This window comes from Pelophylax lessonae, assembly GCF_965119305.1.
Source record: "Pelophylax lessonae genome assembly, chromosome: 7".
NCBI lineage: Eukaryota > Metazoa > Chordata > Amphibia > Anura > Ranidae > Pelophylax > Pelophylax lessonae.
Genome location: NC_138774.1, coordinates 227,464,758 through 227,488,620, shown reverse-complemented (window position 1 = coordinate 227,488,620; position 23,863 = coordinate 227,464,758). Strand labels below are relative to the sequence as shown.

The 23,863-nt window shown below is 40.4% G+C and overlaps 1 protein-coding gene across 1 annotated transcript; it reads left to right on the top strand.

The window, feature by feature from the left end:
• On the top strand, positions 1 to 22,325 carry LOC309560600 (transmembrane protein 33-like; the record flags this gene model as incomplete). Its single annotated transcript, XM_082264228.1, has 2 exons — positions 1 to 424; positions 21,644 to 22,325. 2 exons carry the CDS (start codon positions 1 to 3, stop codon positions 22,159 to 22,161), a joined length of 942 nt encoding a protein of 313 aa, XP_082120354.1. The 3' UTR covers positions 22,162 to 22,325.
• Between the last annotated feature and the right edge of the window lie 1,538 nt (positions 22,326 to 23,863).

The window sequence follows — 23,863 nt, the reverse complement described above, 5'->3', positions numbered from 1 at the left end:
ATGGGTTTTGACATGGCAGAGGAAATTGAGCATGTTAGGGGAAGAATTAAGGAAGTACTAACCAGAAGGGGAAAACAAATTATTTTTCAAGCAAAAGTTAAATATTTGGAGCAGGATGAAAAATGCTCTAGGTTTTTCTTTAAAAAGGCTTGTGGTGAGAAAGGGGTGTTTGAGGCAGTGTATGATGAGGAAGGGAATGAATGTAAAGGGGATGATGTGTTGGATTGTGTGACTGATTTTTATGAAAGGCTTTATAAAGGAGTGTGTGTAGATGAGTCTGATTCAAGAGTGTTTGATATGTTGGAAGATAATCTAGATGAGGATGATAGGATTTTTTTACAGAAAGAGGTGGAAGAGGCTGAAGTTTGGGAAGCAGTTGCAAGTATGGCGCCAAATAAAACCCCGGGGGGTGATGGCTTACCCAGTGAGTTCTTTAAAATGTATTGGGATATTGTTAAGGGGGAAGTAGTAGAGGTGTTTAGGTGTATAATGGGCAAAGGTACCTTGTCTGAATCTATGAAAATGGGGGTGGTGGTCTTAATTTATAAAAAGGGAGATAGAAAAGATGTTCGGAATTGGAGGCCTATTTCTTTATTAAATTCTGACTATAAAGTTTTTGCAAAAATGATTGCCAGACGATTGTCTAGAGTAATTAGTAAGATGGTAAGTGTGACGCAGACTTGTGCTGTGCCAGGTCGAAGAAGCTCAGAAAATTTAATCTTAATTAGGGATATAATTAATTTTTGTAAAGACAGGAATAGCTCGTTTATCCTGACGTCTTTTGACTTAGAAAAGGCTTTCGATAAAGCCAATCATGGCTTTTTGTGGGAGGTTTTAAAGCGGATGGGTGTGCCACAGCATCTGGTTAAAGTATTGAAGGGTCTGTATTGGGGAATTAGTAGTCGGGTTTTAGTTAATGGAAGGTTGGGGCGGGCTTTTTTTATTAAATCAGGGGTGAGACAAGGGTGTCCCTTGTCCCCTATTCTTTTCATTTGTTTTATTGACCCACTGTTGAGGATGATTCAGAGAGATAAGATTGTGAGGGGCTTTTTGGTGCCTGGTAGTGGAGGGGGGACGGTGAAATGTTTGGGTTATATGGATGATGTGGTAGTAGTATGTCAGTCGGTAGTTGGTGTAAAGAGGGTGAAGCTGCTTTTGTCTATTTTTTGTATATGCGCAGGAATGAGTGTGAATTGGAGTAAGTGTAGCATGGGTGTGTATGGGAGACATGTGGAAAGTGTGGATGATCAGATTGGGAGAGCGGAGGATGGAGTAAGGATTCTTGGTATTGTTTTTGATCAAAGAATGAAGGGGGAAGTGTGTTGGAATGAAGTAGGAGAAAAGGTGGCTAAGAAGTTGAGGTTTTGGTGTCTGCGAAAGCTATCAGTTTATGGGAAAGTATTAGTTATTAAGGCTGTAATCTTACCTTTGATTTTATATACAAGTAATATTTTTCCTCCTGGGGAGATAAGAGTAAGGAAAATTAATAAACTATTGTTTACCTTTCTGTGGGGGTCCAAAATAGAAAGAGTGAAGAGGGAGTATGTGTGTAGGCGGGAATGTAATGGTGGTTTAAGTTTTCCGAATGTGAGAGTATTTTTGTTATTGCAGTATTGGTTTTGTGTGGTGAGGATTTTGGAGAATGGTGGGTTGTGTGCTGGGATGGTTGCATTTATGGGGGGTTGGTTGTTTAGGAGGTGGGGGTGGTTGGAAAGGGACTCAAGGTTGCCGGTTGCCTTTGTAGTGGCACGTGACTACTGGATATTAGAGAAGTTTAGGGTGGAATTTAGGTTGGCTGAATTAGGAGAAAAGGAAAGAGATAAAGTGAGGGTGAAAAAATGGTTGTTTGAGAGGGAGAATGTATGTAACCTTAAAGAAGTGAATGCATCAGTGGCTGGTGAAGTATGGAAGAAAATGAATGTGTATGGTGTGACTAATGTGCAGAGAGAGATAGTTTGGATGAGTCTGCATGAATGCTTAGCTACAAGGTGGTTTATGAGGGGAAGGGATTTGTGTGTGTCTGATATATGTCCAAGAGAGAATTGTGGGGGTGTAGAAGATTGTGAACATGTGTTTTGGGGGTGTGAATTTGCGAAAGAGGTGATTAATAGGAGTCAGGACCTGGTGAAGGAAATCATAGGGGTGAGGGTGAGTGGATGGAAAATGATGATGTATGGGTTGGGGACTCTAGGAAAAGGTAAACAGAAGCTACTGTGGCTACTGTTATGTGCCCTAAAGGAGGTATTGTGGGAGGCACGTAATTTGTATGCGTATAAATATGTTTCACTAAGTAGCAAACAATGTATAGGTTTATGGCTAAGTAAGCTGTACTTCTTTTATATGCTGGATAGAAAAAGAGAGGAGATAGATGCCGAGGGCATCTGGAAGTTTAAGAAATGGAGAGTACTAATTAAAAGCTAAGTCTATACCACGATGATGTATGACATTGTTGGAGATATTTAATGAGCACCAAGCTGAATAGTCTCTGGATGGAAATTACTGAAGTGGTATAAAAAAAAAAAAAAAAATTTGCTTTTGGGGTGGGGGGGTTTGCTGGCATGCCTAAAGATCCATATTGCAGTAAGTGTATTCTGTTGGATGAATACTTTTCATGCTCTAACTGTTTGGTATAGTTTTTGCAAAGTGTGTCTTTATGTACTCTATACATGTTTTTTTTTTTATTTTCATGCCTCTGTGTAGCTGTATGTTCTACTGATTTGATGGTATTTAAATGAAAAGGCAGGCTCATGCAAACAATTAACATAAAAGTATGTTGGGTATGTTTTATGCTTAATACTAAGGTGTCTACAACTTATTTTGCTTGACTTTTGGATATTGTAAGCTCTATCTATCCATCATATGTTGTATCTTTGCACTGTAATTTGAATAAAAATTACTTGATTTGGGGGTTTTGGGGGGGGGGGGGGCATTGCACATTTCACATGCTTGCTTGAGTGATTACTGATGTTTTATACATGTTCAATAAAGCTTATTCATTTGTACACAGCTCCTGGTTTTTTGTTTTCTTTTCTTCATATTTGTCTAGATGTAATTCAGATATCTTTTGTGTCTGTTGAATGTAATCCATTTCTTGTATTTTTTGTGTGTGTGCAATGGCAGTACAGTATGAACTTGGGTAGGGTTTCTCCATTTACTCCAGCGATGTGTGTGTGTGGGGGGGGGGGGGGTGGTGTGTGTGTGTGTGTGTGTGGGGGGGGTGGTGTGTGTGTGTGTGTGTGGGGGGGGGGGGGGTGGTGTGTGTGTGTGTGTGTGTGGGGGGAGGGGTGGTGTGTGTGTGTGTGTGTGGGGGGGGGGGTGGTGTGTGTGTGTGTGTGGGGGGGGGGGGTGGTGTGTGTGTGTGGGGGGGGGGGGGGGGTGGTGTGTGTGTGTGTGTGGGGGGGGGTGGTGTGTGTGTGTGTGTGGGGGGGGGGGTGGTGTGTGTGTGTGTGTGTGTGTGGGGGGGGGGGGGGTGGTGTGTGTGTGTGTGGGGGGGGGGGGTGGTGTGTGTGTGTGTGTGTGTGTGTGTGTGTGTGGGGGGGGGGTGGTGTGTGTGTGTGTGTGTGGGGGGGGGGTGGTGTGTGTGTGTGTGTGTGTTGGGGGGGGGGGTGGTGTGTGTGGGCTAAATTGTAAGAAAAAATTAAAGTGTTTATGTATATATTTAGCTAAAAATATATAAATTAAGGAATAATACAAAATTTCCATTCAGTCGCTGTGGATGAATGTAACCAAAACATTTAATAAAAAAAATCACTAAAAATGATTACTAAATAAAAGATTGCTACAGCGCTCACTCACCTTTTTAGTTGGCTTAGGTCAGTGATGAACCTTGGCAACACAGGTGTTTTGTAACATTTCCCATGATGCTAACCTACACTGCAGAGTACATGAGCATTTTGGGAAATGTAGGGCAAAAACATCTTGGGGGGGGGGGGGGGTTAAGGGTTACCATCACTGGCCTAGGTAAAACATTTCCAATACATTGTAGTTGTCTGTGTGCGCCATTTTTAAAATAAAGCAAAATCTCTTTACAATAAATTGCAAATGGCACATTGGCGTTCGCCCTGGACCAGAAATGACACCAAATTGGCTTGCACACATTCCAGCAAGTGGTCACAATCAGCTGGCTAATCATGGTGAGGGCCACTTTCAGCTGTGAAGAAATAGCATTCATATGCAAAGTAAGTGTGTGTGTGTGTGTGGGGGGGGGGGGTCTGTGCTTGTAATCAGAGCATTGATTACCAGTGCAGACCCTTGGGGGATGCCACTAGAGCCACCAGGGATGCCCACCCATGCCACCATTGATGCCAATCAGTGCTCAGGGAACCTGTTAGTGCCCTCCTCATCAGTGCTGCCCATCATTACCATCTTTCAGTGCTGCCCACCAGTGCCAATCATTGCCCATCAGTGCCACCTATCAATGCCCATCAATGCTGCATATCAGTGCCACCTATCTATCTATCAGTGCTGCATATTAGTGTCTCATCAGTGCCTGCCAGCGCAGCCTCATCAATGCTCGTCAGTGCAACAAAAAACATATTGATTTACCAAATTTTATTACATAAACAAAAACACATTATTTTAGGGGTCAAACATTTAGGTCTTCTTTTTGCCAATAGAAAAAAAACCTTGCAGTGATCAAATACCACCAAAAGAAAGCACTATTTTTTATGAAAATACTGTCATACATTTGTGTTAGGTACAGGGTTGCATGACCGCACAATTGTCATTCAAAATGCAACAGTATAAAAAGCTGAAAATTGGCCTGGGCAGGAAGGGGTGTAACTGCCCTGTAAGGAAGTGGTTAACTATTGAAACATGGGAATAAATATTCCAGGGGTAATCATGCTCAGCTCAATGGTTTAGTGGTTAGTTTTCCCGGCTATAAACACTGAGAGCATGAGTTCAAATCCCAAGTGTGCCATCACCTTCTTAAATTTTAGACAGCTATAAATAAATACTGAAACTTGGCAAATGCATAATTGCACCCTGCAGATATGCATGTTTGTTTCTTGAATATACAAGGCCATTGACATGCAATTTTAGGTGATGTAGCCAATGTATTACTATGTGGCCAAAAAAAAATTATGGCACACAGGGTGTTATCATGGTTGGGCCTTGAACTCATGACCTAGCAATCTTTAGCTGTGAGCTTAGCCCACTACACCAAAGTGCTGAATACAATCAGATATGCCTGAAAGTTTCAGATGAATAAAGAATGAAGACTGCTAATTAGACAGCTGTGTAGTCTGCTATTAGAAAATCTAAAGATTAAAACACATAAGATACATAACTATACCTTAAAATTAAAATAAACCATAATAAATGACATTGCTGTGTAATAGTGATTCAGAATAGACAAATTTCCTTTTATGAAAAACACAAAGGGAATTTGGCTAACTCCAAACTCAAATTCAGCCTAAGTTAACTCCAAACCCGAATTCAGTCTAAGTTAACTCCAACTCCGAATTCATTAAAGCATCTAGTTGATGGTTTAACTCCAGCCACTTACCTAATTAGGATGCAATGAGTTTAGGCTGGAGTTATTTCTGGAGAAGTGAGCAGCTCTACTCCAAACTTATACTGAATTAGGCCCTAAGCATCTGCACTAGTACTTCTGCTCTGATACCAAATACAAACACAAAAAAGACAATCAGCGCAGACAGGTGATAAATACAATTGAAAATAAAATAAAAGCTGAAATGCTGGCTAGAAACCGACCCGGGATACACAGCAAATCCCAGACAGAATATATTACAGAGGAATGGTGCAGCGCAAATCAATAAAAAACAAATACCAATTAAATAGTAACAATAATTAAAATGAAAACATAGGAACTGTCCATAAAATATAGAAAAAGTCCCAGAAGAACATTAGAGTCCCACTGATACGCATGAGGTGCTGGAAAGAGTAAATCACACAGGATACAATCAGTGGGTTCACTTCGCCAGAAGCACACAAATGCGCTCACATCAAGGTTTGACCCCTGTTTTACCAGCAGGTTAAACAACGCAGTATACCATTTTTCCAACAGAATCAGAAAACAAGTGGCTGCTTGAGGCAGAAACTCCATATGGTGTATATATAAGAACGAAAAACGAAGCCTCTAAGTGAAAACTGTATACTGATAAATCATTTAATAAAGAATTGCACTTACATGGAGGCAAGTATAAGAACGTAGTGAAATATACATCAGTAGAGCAGCGCCGTGGGCTCTGCACAACGGCAGCCAGACCCGCCGACGCTCGAGACAGCAGCGGGTGACGTCAGAGGGAACGACTCCACCTCCCGTACGCGGCGTTACATCCTACGGGACTTTAATTATTGTTACTATTTAATTGGTATTTGTTTTTTATTGATTTGCGCTGCACCATTCCTCTGATACCAAATACACCAATACCTGTGGCGCATTGTAATACAAAATGAATGGGCTCAAAACGCACTGCAAAGAATCGCATGTGATTTGAACAGGAATTCTGTGCGCTTCCTGTCCAAATCACATGCTGTTTCCCACACCACTCCTGTGTGAACCTAGGCTGAGCCTGGAGAGAAGGGGGAAGTACTCTGTCACAGCACTCTGTCTCTGTTCCGCACCTTTCATAGACCCCTGTACTGTTGGGGCCACTCAAAGATGGCGGCTGCCGCCGAGAGGAGTGGTCTTGTGTGGAGATAAGAATTCTCCTCTAGAGGATTAAAAGTCAAAAAGTGCCCTTTCCTACCCTGCTGTTCCCCTCCTGTGACGTCATTAGGACTCGCCAAATCAGCAGTGACAAGTCCAAGAGCATGACGGCTCTCAGATTGGTAGAGCTCTGTGTCCGCTCTGCCTGGTGTCACCTATATTCACCTATACAGCCACACTGCACCCCTTTAATCCAGTCACCTCCCCTCACACCACTTAACCCATCCCCCCCAATCCTCAATCACCGAACACCCCACTACCAGCCTTTACTGCTCCCCGCTCAAGTCACCTCACACTGTCTGACAAATCCCATGTGATTTGGAGAAGATTCGCACCGCATTCCTGTTCAAATTACATGTGATTCTTTGCAGTGTGGTTTGAGCCCATTCATTTTGTATGGGCTCAAATCATCCCACCCTGCCTGGCACAGTATCAGCAATTGGTATCAGGGAGTGCTTGAGCAAAAGTATCGGTACATGTACTCTATAATGGACCGTAAAAACTGTTTTTGCCTGCGTTGCATATAACATACTGCTGCACACTGATGACAATCGGTGCTATTTTAAAGGCCTATTTTAGGTAAGCAGGAATTTGAAATTTACCCACTTCTTTTTCATTCTTTTTATACTTCTTGTATACAATGGGCCAAAACTGGCTTTCTTTTGTATTTGTTCTTGTGGTAGCTGGCTTATCATAATGGAAATCCAGGGGAAAAAATGAAAAATAAATGTCCAATTAAAGCGGTAGTATACTCAGCCCTTAGTTCTCTCAATCTCAATTGTAAACCTGTTATATGTCATTATAAATCACATAGCCCGTAAATCATATCATAAAAATGTTCCTTACATCTGTTAATTATTCCGTTCTGCAGCGTTTTTCTTTGTTTAGCGCCGCCATCCTTACTGTGGTTTCCGTGTCATGCTCTGGGCAATATTTCCGCCCTAATTGTGTGTTGTGTTTCGAAATCCCACGCATGCGCACTAGCCACTAAAATCAAGCCTCATTTTGGTTCATTAACCAGTTCGACAGCCAATAGGAGGCTGTCCACTATCTCCCTTCTCCACAATTGCACACCTCCCTTCTCCATGATGTACTAATAAGGAGACAGTAAACTTTTGTTTCCTTATTATTAAATCGTGGAGAAGGGAGGTGAGCAGCTAGTTCAATTAAAATGCGCCCCTTTTATATTTTATTTAATTCTTGTATAATGTAGTATATTAAAACTACCTATGTTTTTTATATAAATATTTATATGTGTGTATATATATATTGCGAAATACATATAAATGTAAATTTAAAATAAGTTATTTTCTAACAAATGCAAAAAATTGTGTGTGTGTATATATGTGTGTGTATGTATATATATATATATATATATATATATATATATATATATATATATATATATATATATGTGTGTGTGTATATATATATTCATGTCAATAACAAAATTAATTATGTATACATTGATATTTAGATAATTATTTTCATTACTTGATAATGAAGTTATTTGTTATTGTCAACAATTATCTATGAATGTATTTATATATATATATAAATATATATATATATATATATTAGTAAGAAAGAGAGCAGTGTTTTTTTTTATAAGTGTATAAAGTGTATAATATAAAATTTTTGATGTGTATATATTTATATATATATATATATATATATATATATATATATATATATATATATATTATATGTAGATATGAACAAAATCTCTCTCCCTCTCTCTCTATGTCAATAAAAAATAAATTCATAACATATATCTTTAGATTGTTTTACTTTATGTGAATTAAATTATTTTTTTTGGCATGTATATATGAATGTATATATGTGTGTGTAAGAAAGAGAGCTGTGTTTTTTTATTATATATTTGTATAGACATTACCACAATGATTATAGAATTTTTTTGATGTATGCATGTGTGTGTATATATATATATATATATATATATATATATATATATATATACAGTATCTCACAAAAGTGAGTACACCCCTCATATTTTTGTAAATATTTTATTCTATGTTTTCATTTGAGAACAGTGAAGAATAGACACTTTGCTACAATGTAAAGTAGTGAGTGTACAGCTTGTATAACAGTGTAAATTTGCTGTCACCTCAAAATAACTCAACACACAGCCATTAATGTCTAAACCGCTGGCAACAAAAGTGAGTACACCCCTAAGTGATAATGTCCAAATTTGGCCCAATTTGCCATTTTCCCTCCCTGTTGTCATGTGACTCGTGAGTGTTACAAGGTCTCAGGTGTGAAATTTGGAGTTATCCCTCTCAATCTCTCATACTGATCACTGGAGGTACAACCTGGCACCTCATGGCAAATAAATCTCTGAGGATCTGAACTAAAGAATTGTTGCTCTACATAAATATGGCCTAGGCAATAAGAAGATTGCCAAGACCCTGAAACTGAGCTGTAGCATGATGGCCAAGACCATACAAGCGATTAAACAGGGCAGGTTCCACTCAGAACAGGCCTCGCCATGGTTGACCAAAGATGTTGAGTGCACGTGCTCTGCGTCATATCCAGAGGTTGTCTTTGGCAAATAGACGTATGAGTGCTGCCAGCATTATTTTCAATAGGTCAATGAAATTACATAAATAAATGAGATTGTATAATGGATATTATTATATATTATTTTAACAATTATTCTCTATTTCTCAGTTTTTTCAAGAATTTGCAATGCTGTACCCAAACAAAATTTACATCCTTTTTTACCACAAACAGAGCTTTCTTTTGCTATTTATTTTTTGCGATATTAATAAAAAAAGAGCAAAAATGTTGCCAAAAATTGACATTTTCTACTTTGACAATTAAAAAATATCCAATATATTAAATTGTTGTCATATATTTGGGCCAAAATGTTTTTAGCTACATGTCTTTGACAAAAAAAATTCTCAATGAGTGTATTTTTTTGGTTTGCGCAAAAGTTTTAGTGTCTACAAACTATGGTGTAAATACTGGAATTTACGCAGCTTTAATTTCTGACTGCCTATCTCAATTCTTGAAGTGCTAAAATGGCAGGGCAGTACAAAAACCCCCCAAATTACCACTTTTGGGAAAGTAGACATCCTAAGGAATGTAGTGAGAGGCATGTTGGGCTCATTGAATATTTAATTTTTTTGTCACAGGTGTTTGAAAAATGACTAAAAAAAATAATTTTTTTTTTTTTACAAAAAGTTGTCATTGAAATGATATATTGCTCACGCATGTCATGGGCATACAGTGCATTGCAAAAGTATTCGGCCCCCTTGAACTTTTCAACCTTTTCCCACATTTCAGGCTTCAAACATAAAGATATAAAACTGTATTTTTTTTTTTTTTTTTTGAAGAATCAACAACAAGTGGGACATAATCATGAAGTGGAACGAAATTTATTGGATATTTCAAACTTTTTTAACAAATAAGAAACTGAAAAATTGGGCGTGCAAAATTATTCAGCCCCCTTAAGTTAATACTTTGTAGCGCCACCTTTTGCTGCGATTACAGCTGTAAGTCGCTTGGGGTATGTCTCTATCAGTTTTGCACATCGAGAGACTGAAATTTTTGCCCATTCCTCCTTGCAAAAGAGCTCGAGCTCAGTGAGGTTGGATGGAGAGCGTTTGTGAACAGCAGTTTTCAGTTCTTTCCACAGATTCTCGATTGGATTGAGGTCTGGACTTTGACTTGGCCATTCTAACACCTGGATATGTTTATTTGTGAACCATTCCATTGTAGATTTTGCTTTATGTTTTGGATCATTGTCTTATTGGAAGACAAATCTCTGTCCCAGTCTCAGGTCTTTTGCAGACTCCATCAGGTTTTCTTCCAGAATGGTCCTGTATTTGGCTCCATCCATCTTCCCATAAATTTTAGCCATCTTCCCTGTCCCTGCTGAAGAAAAGCAGGCCAAAACCATGATGCTGCCACCACCATGTTTGACAGTGGGGATGGTGTGTTCAGGGTGATGAGCTGTGTTGCTTTTACGCCAAACAACGTTTTGCATTGTTGCCAAAAAGTTTGATTTTGGTTTCAACTGACCAGAGCACCTTCTTCCACATGTTTGGTGTGTCTCCGAGGTGGCTTGTGGCAAACTTTAAACGACACTTTTTATGGATATCTTTAAGAAATGGCTTTCTTCTTGCCACTCTTCCATAAAGGCCAGATTTGTGCAGTATACGACTGATTGTTGTCCTATGGACAGTCTCCCACCTCAGCTGTAGATCTCTGCAGTTCATCCAGAGTGATCATGGGCCTCTTGGCTGCATCTCTGATCAGTCTTCTCCTTGTATGAGCTGAAAGTTTAGAGGGACGGCCAGGTCTTCGTAGATTTGCAGTGGTCTGATACTCCTTCCATTTCAATATTATCGCTTGCACAGTGCTCCTTAGGATGTTTAAAGCTTGGGAAATCTTTTTGTATCCAAATCCGGCTTTAAACTTCTCCACAACAGTATCTCGGACCTGCCTGGTGTGTTCCTTGTTCTTCATGATGCTCTCTGCGCTTTAAACGGACCTCTGAGACTATCACAGTGCAGGTGCATTTATACGGAGACTTGATTACACACAGGTGGATTCTATTTATCACCATTAGTCATTTAGGTGAACATTAGATTATTCAGAGATCCTCACTGAACTTCTGGAGAAAGTAAAGAGGTTGAACGCCCAATTTTTCAGTTTTTTATTTGTTAAAAAAGTTTGAAATATCCAATAAATTTTGTTCCACTTCATGATTGTGTCCCACTTGTTGTTGATTCTTCAAAAAAAATTACAGTTTTATATCTTTATGTTTGAAGGCTGAAATGTGGCAAAAGGTCAAAAAGTTCAAGGGGGCCGAATACTTTCGCAATGCACTGTATATTATACATTGGCATGGTTACTTGCTAATGTGTATGATTTATAAAAATGTGTTCTGAATTTTGTATTTGAATATGAATATTTATAAGTTTTTATGTATTCATTTCTATTATTCTTTTTTCTAAAATAAGTATTTCATAAGCTGCTTTATGGTAATGCAGCTGACAGTCTGGTTTGGCTCTGGGAGGTGGATGCACAATGCTGGCTCAGGTGGGTGCACCTCCCATCTCCTCGCCTGTTGACCCTTGCCCCCTCTTTGGGGTGGAACAGGAAAGGGCGTAGCCAGCTTCCATTTAATCCCTGGCCTGTCCAGAGTGTGGTTCAGCAGCAACTCTTGGCTTTGAGGAAGGGGGCTCGCCCCCGAAAAGCATCAGCCTAGCCACAGTAGTCCCATGCGGTACACTGCATGTCATTCAGCATTGCGCAGTACCTTGGCTACCTTGGAGATTTTATGTATATCATGTTGATGTATATCATGTTGATTTTATAGCTATTGCCCTCTACAAACTATACCCAGGTAGACTTCAAAAGGATTGGAGTACTCTTTTTTTTTTTCCTCTCACTGCTCAGTCCTTCGACATCTCACCTCAGCGGGATTTCTCTGATCTACCGCTGACCTATACCGGTACACATTATTCAAGGACAGGTTGACCTGTTCCTCCAGTTTTGAAATGTAATTACTATTTTCTAACCTTAAACTACAGAGTTTCATACATTGAAAGTAAAGGGTTTTTTTTTTTTTTTTTTTTTTTTAGGGCCTTTCTCTTAAGGTCCGTATTTTTTGTCTGCTGTAATCTTCTTAACTGCAGTAATGTCTACAAGAAAGTTCTCGCAGTCCACTTACAATCTCAAAATACTTTCACTTAATATTAAAGGACTTAACGTCCCGGAAAAAAGAACACATACTCTATCTCTTGCACGCAAACTTAAGGCTGACATATTATTTCTACAGGAAACACATTTCCGTTCCGGCACGATCCCCAAACTATCGAATAATTTCTACCCGACCTTTTTTCAACCAATAATTTGGCCAAAACGAAAGGGGTCTCTATCCTGTCAAAAAACACACATTGTCAATATGTAGATTCCCAAGTTGATACAGAGGGTCGATATATATTCCTTAAAGGTCAGATAAAAGGACGTATGTTCACCCTCTCTAATATCTATAGGCCCAATAAATCACAAGTGATCTTCTTTAGGGAAGTTTCACAACTTTTAACGGTTTTCCAACAAGGAATCACTATTCTTGGGGGAGGTTTTAATGCAGCGCTAGATCCCACATTGGACACCTCATCTGGTAACTCTTCCTTGCCTTATAGAGCAATCTCTCAAATTAGAAAGTCCTTACAATCCCTTCAACTACATGACTCTTGGCGTACTTTAAACCCAACAGAAAGATTTTACCTATTTTTCACCACCACACAACCTATATACTAGGATTGATTACATATTCTTATCACAAAGAGACCTTCCCTACATTCATGTGACGACTATTGAACCTATGACTATTTCAGACCACCCATTTACCTTATCCCTTTCCTTCCCTGATTTAGATACACCTACAAAAATGTGGCTTTTAGATTCCTCCCTACTGACCAATGAACATGACATAAATCACATTAAACTCCATATACAGGAATACTTTGCAATCAATGACACCCCAGACACATCAGCAATTTCCCAATGGGAAGCTCATAAATGCACAATTAGGGGCCTATTTTTTAAACTGAAAGCAGATAGAAACAAATCCCAACAACAAGAAATGTCTAACCTCATAAGTAATATTCAATCCCTGGAATCCTTACATAAACGAACCAGAGTGTCTCAAACCTATAAAGATCTCACTGAAGCGAGAACTTCCTTATGCAACCTTTTAGACATTAAATATAAGCGCCAGATGATATTATCTCATAAACTTTTTTACGAGCAGAGTAACAAATGTGGGAGGTTCTTAGCTAGATGCATTCAAAATAAACGACTCAACTCCACAATTCACTGTATAAAAGATTCCAGGGGTAAGGCTCATGTTAAAACCCAAGACATAGCTGCTCAATTCCAAAAATACTATTCAGATCTTTACAATCTACATCCTGACATTAAACCTTCTAATACAAGCCTCAAGCGTACACGACTTATTCGCTCCTTCCTTGAGCAACACTGTCTTAAACAACTTTCCCATACCGATGCAACTTTTCTTGAAAGCCCATTGACTGAACTCGAATTACAACAAGCGGTAAAACAGGGAAGAGTCCGGGCCCGGTGTAACGCTCCTGCGTTTTCTGAAACAAGATGGATTTGCAGCACTCAGCAGTCATGTAGAGATACGTTGAAATACCAATTCCAACTCCCAAGATTCATCACTGTGGTCTGTCTGATTCAGCATACAAATATACACACTCAATAAGATGTTCCTGGAGTGATAGATGTATATAGCAGTATAGTGGTGATGAGCTGAAGAGACAGGTATGAACAGTGACAATAGGTGAACAGCACTTGAGAGAAATGTTCATGAGAGTATAGATGGTAACAGGTAGGATGCAGATAGGTTTAGCAATCATGTATGGTAGTAGGTGGTAGGACAGCAGATGACATACAGGAGAGACTAACCCAGTGCAAGGATAGATGTTAGTAGGCTCAAGAGCTAGCAATCTAAACAACAGTGCAGATGCTAGTTACAGTCCTTAATATGCAGAGCTAGATAGTGTAAGCTTAGTAGGAAGGTTATGGAGGATTCCCCTGCGGGGTACTTATCACTAATAGCAAGCAGTAGTAGAGAGGTTCGGTATGAGCGAGTGATCCGGTAGCGGGATACAGGGATCAGCAGCGAGGTTCCGACAGCGAGGTACGCTTGTAAGCATATGAGCTTCAAGGCAGGTTGAACGAACATGTGAGTGAGAACGCCGGCGGTTGAAATAGCCGCTCTGCGGCGCTCAGTGATGACAGCATCGGTCTTAAAGGTGTATGCGCACTCACCAGAAGAGAATGGTGGGATGCATACACTGAATTGGAAAGTGGAAAAAGGGTACCAGAGGTACCAGAACATTACAGTACCCCCCCCCTTAAGGCCGGCTCCGGAAGGCCTCTAGAACGGGTTTTTCCGGGTATTTCGCGTGAAAATTGCGAATCAGCCTAGGGGCATGTATATCAGAGGTATCCAGCCAGGTGTCGTCTTGGGGCCCATAGTTCTTCCATCGTACTAGATATTGGAGTCTTCTTCTGTGGATACGAGAATCCAGAATCTCCTTTATCTCATATTCTTCTCCGCCTTCAACTTGTACAGGAGGTGGAGGTGGGATGGTAGGCCTTATTCCTTGGTCAGGAACATGGGGCTTCAGTAGCGACACATGGAAGATGGGATGTATCTTGAGGTCTGTTGGTAATGTGAGCTGTACTGCAGCTTTTCCAATAAGTTTCCTGATTGGGAGGGTCCCAAGAATAGAGGCCCAAGCTTTTTGCTAGGGATCTTTAATCTTAAGTTTTTTGTTGATAGCCAAACGAGGTCCCCAATAGCATACTGAGGAGAAGGTCTTCTACGAAGGTCATAGTACTTTTTTTGTTGACTATGAGCGTGTGAGATGGTAGTATTAAGTAAACCCAGAGAGTCTTTTATTTGGGTAAGATAGTCTGAGGCTACTGGGTTACTTGATGGAAGGATGCGTGGTGGAAGAATAGTGGGATGAAACCCATAGTTCAAGTAGAACGGACTCTGTTTGGTCGTACTGTGGGTTGCGTTGTTGTAGGCAAATTCTGCCAGAGGGAGGAGATCCACCCAATCATCCTGTAGCTATGATGTGTAGCAACGTAAATATTGCGCAATGCACTGGTTGACTCTTTCAGTCTGTCCGTTGGTCTGAGGATGGTAGGGAGAAGTGAGCTTTCGCTCAATTCGTAGTATGTGACATAGTTCATGCCAAAACTTGGAGATGAATTGTGATCCACGGTCAGACAAAAGAGTTTTTGGAATACCATGTAACTTAAAGACATGGTTCATCAGTAGTTCCGCTGTTTGTTTGGACGAAGGTAGTATGCGAATAGCAACGAAATGTGCCATCTTTGTCAGATGGTCCACTGACACTAAAATGGTATTAAATCCTTTGGAAGGTGGTAGTTCTACTATAAAGTCCAAGGACACAACTTCCCATGGAGTCTGGGGTATTGGTAGACTGCATAGTAGACCGGATGGTTTTGTAGTGTCAATTTTGGACCTGGCACAGACGTTGCATGAAGAGACAAATTTTTGTATAGATGTCTTCATATCAGGCCACCAAAACTGCCTGGTAAGCAAATTAAGGGTCTTTGTCATACCCATATGTCCTGCCATAGGCACATCATGTGACAATTCCAAGATCTTGGTGCGCATAGTAGGGGGTATGTAGAGTTTGTCGTTGTAGTAGAGGAAGCCTTCTGCATCAGCACTTAGTTGTGGTGGAGGTGAATGCAAACCTATACTGTGCAGAATCTCTTCCTTCAAGGAACGGACAACCCCAATAATAAGCTTGTAGGGTATTATAGGAACGGAAGGGATTTCGGAGCAATTATCTTCAGTTAATCGTGATAGCGCATCCGCTTTTTTATTCTTGTCTGCAGGTGTGTAGGTCACTAGGAAGTTAAATCTTAGGAAGAATAGTGACCATCGTACCTGCCGGTGGGAGAGGGTTTTGTTAGTCTGAAGATATTGAAGATTTTTATGATCTGTATATATGAGTATTGGTAATCGGGTGCCTTCAAGTAGATGTCGCCAATTCTCCAGAGCCAGTTTTATAGCAAGCAGTTCCTTTTCACCCACTGGGTAATTCACCTCTGGGCTGCTTAGAGATTTAGAGAAGAAGGCGACTGGATGGAGTGGTGAAGTATTCGTTGGTCATTGGGAGAGAACTGCTCCTACTGCCATATTTGACGCATCTACTTCCAGAATGTATTGGAGGGATGGGTCTGGATGGCGTAGTATGGGAGCAGAGGTAAAGCTTGTTTTTAACAAGCGAAAAGCTTCATTTGCTTCATCTGACCATTTAAATGGTTTCTTAATACTTGTGAGTTGTGTGAGAGGTCTCACAATGGCAGAGAAGTTCTTGATGAACTTCCTATAGAAGTTTGAAAATCCAAGGAATCGCTGTAGTGCTTTGCGGGTGGTTGGTATAGGCCAATCCTGAATACAGGATATCTTACTCATATCCATCTTGATTCCTGTTTTGGATATGATGTATCCTAGGAATAATACTTCTTCTTTATGAAATAAGCATTTTTTTAGTTTCACGTATAGATTGTGTGTGAGTAATCTGGATAACACAAGTCTTACATGTTTTATATGTTCAGACAAGGATCGTGAATAAATAAGTATATCGTCCAGATATACCACAACACAGACATCAAGTAAGTCTCTAAAGATATCGTTTATGAATCGTTGGAAGGCTGCGGGAGCGTTATATAGCCCAAATGGCATTACAAGATATTCGAACAATCCGTATCTGGTTCTGAATGCTGTCTTCCACTCATCTCCATCAAGTATTCGGATTAGATTGTATGCCCCTTTCAGGTCCAATTTTGAAAAGTAGGTAGCTCCACGCACTTGTTCAATGAGTTCAGGGATAAGCGGCAAAGGATAACGATCTTTTACTGTAATGGCGTTCAATTGCCTATAGTCGATAATAGGCCTGAGACTTGAGTCTTTATTGAGGACAAAAAAAAGTCCTGCAGCTGTGGAAGAAGTGGAAGGTCTAATAAAACCTTTTGTCAAATTCTCATCCAAGTATTCCTTGAGATGGGAAAGTTCATCCTGCGAAAGAGGATAAACATGACCAAAAGGCAATTTAGAATTTGGGAGTAGATCAATAGTGCAATCATAATCCCTATGGGGAGGCAGTACTTGTGCATTTTTCTCAAGAAAAACTTCGGACAGATCCTGATAGCATAGTGGTGCAATCTCATCTGACACCACAGACAGGATCTTTCCATAAGACGGGAGGTTACACGTACTCTCGAAATAGTAAGAGAGGAAGGTTAGGGTCCGTTTCTTCCAATCTATGGTTGGTTGATGTGTGTGTAACCAACAATGGGAAAGTGGGGCGAAGACAATAGGTCGAAGGTAGTGGTCTCCGTATGAGACTCGTTAGTGGTGACTAGGAGTGCTTGTGTCTGATTAGTGATTGGGCCAGAAGATAACGGAATACCGTTAATAAGACTCGTAGAGACAGGCTTAGGTTTTAAAATAATAGGTACTTTATTTAAAGTAGCAAAACGTATATCAATATAATTTCCGCAAGATCCTGTGTCGATCATGGCCTTAGTGGTAATCCTAGTCTGGTCCCACTGCAATGTCAAACGAACAAAAAGATAAGGGTTAGTAAATGAAGTTGTCAATCCCCCTAGGAGGACATGTGAACATTCACCCTCTTTTTTGTGGACAAGGGGACAGACGCTTATCATGTGATCCGGGGATGCGCAGTACAAGCAAAGATTACTGGATCGTCTCCTGGCTCTTTCAGTAGTTGATAAAGGTGGGCGTATGGTTCCTACCTCCATAGGAGTAGGGTCAACGGCCGAAATCCGAGAAGGACTGGACAATGGCATTCCCATTTTTTCAGCCTTTCTTTCTCGCAGCCTCCTGTCTATGTTGATACTGAGTTGTATCAAAGCATCCAGGGTGTCCGGTAAATCCGCTCTGGCGAGCTCGTCTTTAACGGCTTCTGATAGGCCGAGTCTAAATTGAGTTCTCAGAGATGTATCATTCCACCCTGAATCAAGGGTCCATCTTTTGAACTCTGCTACAAAGTCTTCTACAGGTCTCCTACCTTGTTTCAAGGACCTCAATTGAATATCGGCAGTACTCTGCCTATTGGGGTCATCATATAGCCTAGCGAGTTCCGCTAGGAATAAAGCATAGGAGTTGAGAAGCTGATCATTTTTCTCAAAGAGAGAGTCTGCCCAGGCCCGTGGATCACCCGTTAGGTATGAAATAATAGTACAGACTTTGATATGAACAGTAAGGTAGGTACGAGGTTTTAGCAAGAAAAGTAACTGACAGGCGTTTTTGAATTCACAAAATTTTTTGCGATCACCTGTAAACACTAGAGGAGGATTTATTTTGGGTTCAGGGGGCTGAGCAGCGGCAAGTTGTGATAGACGGGTTACCTGCTGCTTCAGAGCCTGATTGTCTTCTTTTAATTCAGTAAGAGCGTGTATTAACGCAGTCACTTGTTGTTTTAATTGTGTCACTTGAGTGGGTAAATCTGCTGAATCCATTTTAGGTTCGTTCAATCTGTAACGCTCCTGCGTTTTCTGAAACAAGATGGATTTGCAGCTGCAGAAAAACTCCACTCAGCAGTCATGTAGAGATACGTTGAAATACCAATTCCAACTCCCAAGACTCATCACTGTGGTCTGTCTGATTCAGCATACAAATATACACACTCAATAAGATGTTCCTGGAGTGATATATGTATATAGCAGTATAGTGGTGATGAGCTGAAGAGACAGGTATGAACAGTGACAATAGGTGAACAGCACTTGAGAGAAATGTTCATGAGAGTATAGATGGTAACAGGTAGGATGCAGAAAGGTTTAGCAATCATGTATGGTAGTAGGTGGTAGGACAGCAGATGACATACAGGAGAGACTAACCCAGTGCAAGGATAGATGTTAGTAGGCTCAAGAGCTAGCAATCTAAACAACAGTGCAGATGATAGTTACAGTCCTTAATATGCAGAGCTAGATAGTGTAAGCTTAGTAGGAAGGTTATGGAGGATTCCCCTGCGGGGTACTTATCACTAATAGCAAGCAGTAGTAGAGAGGTTCGGTATGAGCGAGTGATCCGGTAGCGGGATACAGGGATCAGCAGCGAGGTTCCGACAGCGAGGTACGCTTGTAAGCATATGAGCTTCAAGGCAGGTTGAACGAACATGTGAGTGAGAACGCCGGCGGTTGAAATAGCCACTTTGCGGCGCTCAGTGATGACAGCATCGGTCTTAAAGGTATATGCGCACTCACCAGAAGAGAATGGTGGGACGCATACACTGAATTGGAAAGTGGAATAAGGGTACCAGAGGTACCAGAACATTACACCCGGATGGATTTACAGCATCCTATTATAAAACCTTCCTACCATTCCTGTGTTCCCCTTTCTTAAAAGCATTCAACACCCTTTCATCCCCTTCCTAACATCCACATAGATTATTGGATGCTCATATTGTTGTGATCCAAAGGAAGGGAAGGATTCCACTGATGTCTCAAATTACAGACCAATCTCCCTCTTGAATGTTGATATTAAAATTTTTGCCAAAATTTTAGCAAATCGTATCCAACCATTTCTGACTACTCTAATCTCGAAAGACCAAGTAGGCTTTGTCCCAGGCAGGGAGGCTCGTGACAATACTATCAAAGCCATAAATCTTCACTATTGGTTAACCTCCAATAAGGTTCCAGGGTTTTTTCTGTCACTCGACGCGGAGAAGGCGTTTAATAGGTTGGCCTGGGGTTATCTGACAGCAGTATTGCAACATCTGGGTTTGTGTCAACGAATGCTCTCATTTATAATGTCACTATACAATACACCCTCGGCAAGAGTGAGAGTTAACGGCCACCTGTCAGACGCCTTCTCTATAAGCAACGGGACCAGACAGGGCTGCCCCCTCTCCCCGATACTATTCGTACCTAATCTGGAACCTATGTTGAATTGTATTAGATCCAACCAAAACATCAAAGGAATCACTGTAAATTCCCATTCATATAAACTAGCGGCTTTTGCAGATGATATCCTCCTCTTCCTCCAACAACCACTGATTTAGATTCCTAACCTACTCAAAAATTTTGAACTCTTTAATAAACTTTCCTTTCTTAAAATTAATTTTAGGAAATCCCTGGCTTTGAACATATCTCTTCCCCAATCAGTGGTATCCCAATGTCAGGCCAATTTTCCTTTCAAATGGGAACCCCACGCAATCCAATATCTTGGTATATCTCTCCCAACTAAATCAATAATAAAACAGATCAATTTGATGCGAACTTCCCTCCCATCTCAAAATCCGTTTCAGAAGATCTCCAAAAATTGAATGGTTGTTTCTTCTCTTGGTTTGGAAGAGTGGCCCTGTTGAAAATGAACATCCTCCCACGTATCTTATATCTCCTTCAAGCAATACCAATTGCTATTCCAAACGCTTTTTTCAAGAATCTAAAAGATCATTGCATTAAAATTTTGTGGAACCAAAAAACCTAGAATTAGTTATGATCAACTAATTAAACCCAAACATATAGGGGGGATTGGGCTCCCAGATATACAACGCTATTACTGGGCATGCCATCTCAATAGAAGATGTACATGTACAAAGATTGGATCACCCTGGAATCAACCTTTAGCCTTTTGGAACTCAGATCCGTTTCATCGATCCTACCCAAAGATATACCGAAAATATTAAAAGAGCACCCATTACGTGGACCAACCCTAAAAACTTTTCATCACATATGCTCCAAATTCAGCTTATCTTCCAACCCTGGTCCTCTTACACCTATAAACAACAATCCCTCCTTTGCACCTGGTCAACGCCTGACTTCTATACTCAAAACTTGGCCTCATGACCGGATGACAGTCCAACACTTTTTTGACAAAGGCTCCCCCCTGAAACCTCCTGATATCGCGGCCCGAATAGTAGAGAAATCTTTACCGCCCGAGTTTTATCAACATCTGAACCGTCGGTTACAAAGTATTAATTGAGATAATCAAATCTCTCATCCCCTATCTAGCTTTGAATCCCTCTGTACAGCTAAATTACCCCAAAGACATGTGATATCTACCATTCACACCCTGTTTTTCGAGAAATCCTCTCCCAAATCTAACAGGGCCTGCAATTCTTGGGAAAACATGGGGGCCAATCAAGCGTGACTGGTCCTAATGCTATACAGCATATGAGACCCACATCATCTGGTAAGTCACTCATCTTTACCCATACCGTGGTGGAGAGTAGCCTGTGCCATCCATATGTCACAGGGTGGATTGGATAATACCACACTGAGCACCTGCACTTTGAACTGTATCGGATGAGCATCTTTGCACAAGGAATTTTCTTTTGAACTGTGATCACTACAGTCACTACTGTTTACATAATTATGGACTTTAAGCAACACTTTTGAGACAGGCGTTTCTGAGCCAGGCTTTGTTAGAAGACAGCTGTCATTACCTGTTGTATTCACTGATCTTTGTCAACTCATACCCTGTCACTATGAGTATCTTTCCCGTTCTGCTCTTTTCAATGCTTCATGCATCGTCATGGACAAAAAAAGTCTTGGATGCCAAAGATGCAAACAGCATGGCGTTTGTCAGGTCTCTTCTGGACAGAATTAATGCAAATCAGCAGAATATACTGAAGTTCATCGCTTGTAATGAAATCTTTTTAATGCCTGCAACTGTTTTTATGCTGCTCAGCGGTCAAGGGAGCCTATTACAGCCATTTATTTACTACAGATTCCTGACACTGCGTTATACTTCCAGAAGAAATCCATACTGCCGGACTCTGTTCACAGGGCTGAGGATTATCTTGGAGCACCTAGTAATGAAACCAGCATGTCCGGACTTTGTCAGAAGACTGTGTCTCAGCAGCATTGCTTTTATCAGCAGACTGGCACCGACTGTTGCATAACTTATTCTTAAATTATACTATGTGTATGTAAATGAGCATTAGCAGCTGGTATTTCTGCTCTCTGTATGATAATACGGTCGTTTTACAATTACTGCAACCTAACGGCATCCAGACTGGTCCGTGCGAAAAGATGCTCCTAATGCCTTTTTATAAACATCTTGTTACAGTATCTTAGCGTTCTTTCTGTGACAGTGTCCCCAGTCAGTGAATGTAGACTTCATTCTTTTTTGAAAATAATACAAATGGTAGTACCAAACCTTGCTTGAGCACTATCAGGGATCTGATTTCCAATGATCGCCTTATAGAGTTGCAGCCTCAGGTTTCCCTGCCCCGAGCTGCAGAAATGCACAGATAAATTTATCAGGAACAGACTGTTTGTGAATGAAAGCTAGTGAAGTTTAAATGTTTTAGTTCTAATTTCACAGGAATACACTAGATTGAACATTGTGTATATTAAACAGATTTTACTTTTTAAAAAAAAAAAAAAAAAAAAACACCCTTTTATCCCCTTCCTAACATCCACATAGATTATTGGATGCTCATATTGTTGTGATCCAAAGGAAGGGAAGGATTCCACTGATGTCTCAAATTACAGACCAATCTCCCTCTTGAATGTTGATATTAAAATTTTTGCCAAAATTTTAGCGAATCGTATCCAACCATTTCTGACTACTCTAATCTCGAAAGACCAAGTAGGCTTTGTCCCAGGCAGGGAGGCCTGAGACAATACTATCAAAGCCATAAATCTTCACTATTGGTTAACCTCCAATAAGGTTCCAGGGTTTTTTCTGTCACTCGACGCGAAGAAGGCATTTGATAGGTTGGCCTGGGGTTATCTGACAGCAGTATTGCAACATCTGGGTTTGTGTCAACGAATGCTCTAATTTATAATGTCACTATACAATACACCCTCGGCAAGAGTGAGAGTTAACGGCCACCTGTCAGACGCCTTCTCTATAAGCAACGGGACCAGACAGGGCTGCCCCCTCTCCCCGATACTATTCGTACCTAATCTGGAACCTATGTTGAATTGTATTAGATCCAACCAAAACATCAAAGGAATCACTGTAAATTCCCATTCATATAAACTAGTGGCTTTTGCAGATGATATCCTCCTCTTCCTCCAACAACCACTGATTTTGATTCCTAACCTACTCAAAAATTTTGAACTCTTTAATAAACTTTCCTTTCTTAAAATTAATTTTAGGAAATCCCTGGCTTTGAACATATCTCTTCCCCAATCAGTGGTATCCCAATGTCAGGCCAATTTTCCTTTCAAATGGGAACCCCACGCAATCCAATATATTGGTATATCTCTCCCAACTAAACTGACAGATCAATTTGATGCGAACTTCCCTCCCATTTCAAAATCCGTTTCGGAAGATCTCCAAAAATTGAATGGTTGTTTCTTCTCTTGGTTTGGAAGAGTGGCCCTGTTGAAAATGAACATCCTCCCACGTATCTTATATCTCCTTCAAGCAATACCAATTGCTATTCCAAACGCTTTTTTCAAGAATCTAAAAGATCATTGCATTAAAATTTTGTGGAACCAAAAAACCTAGAATTAGTTATGATCAACTAATTAAACCCAAACATATAGGGGGGATTGGGCTCCCAGATATACAACGCTATTACTGGGCATGCCATCTCAATAGAAGATGTACATGTACAAAGATTGGATCACCCTGGAATCAACCTTTAG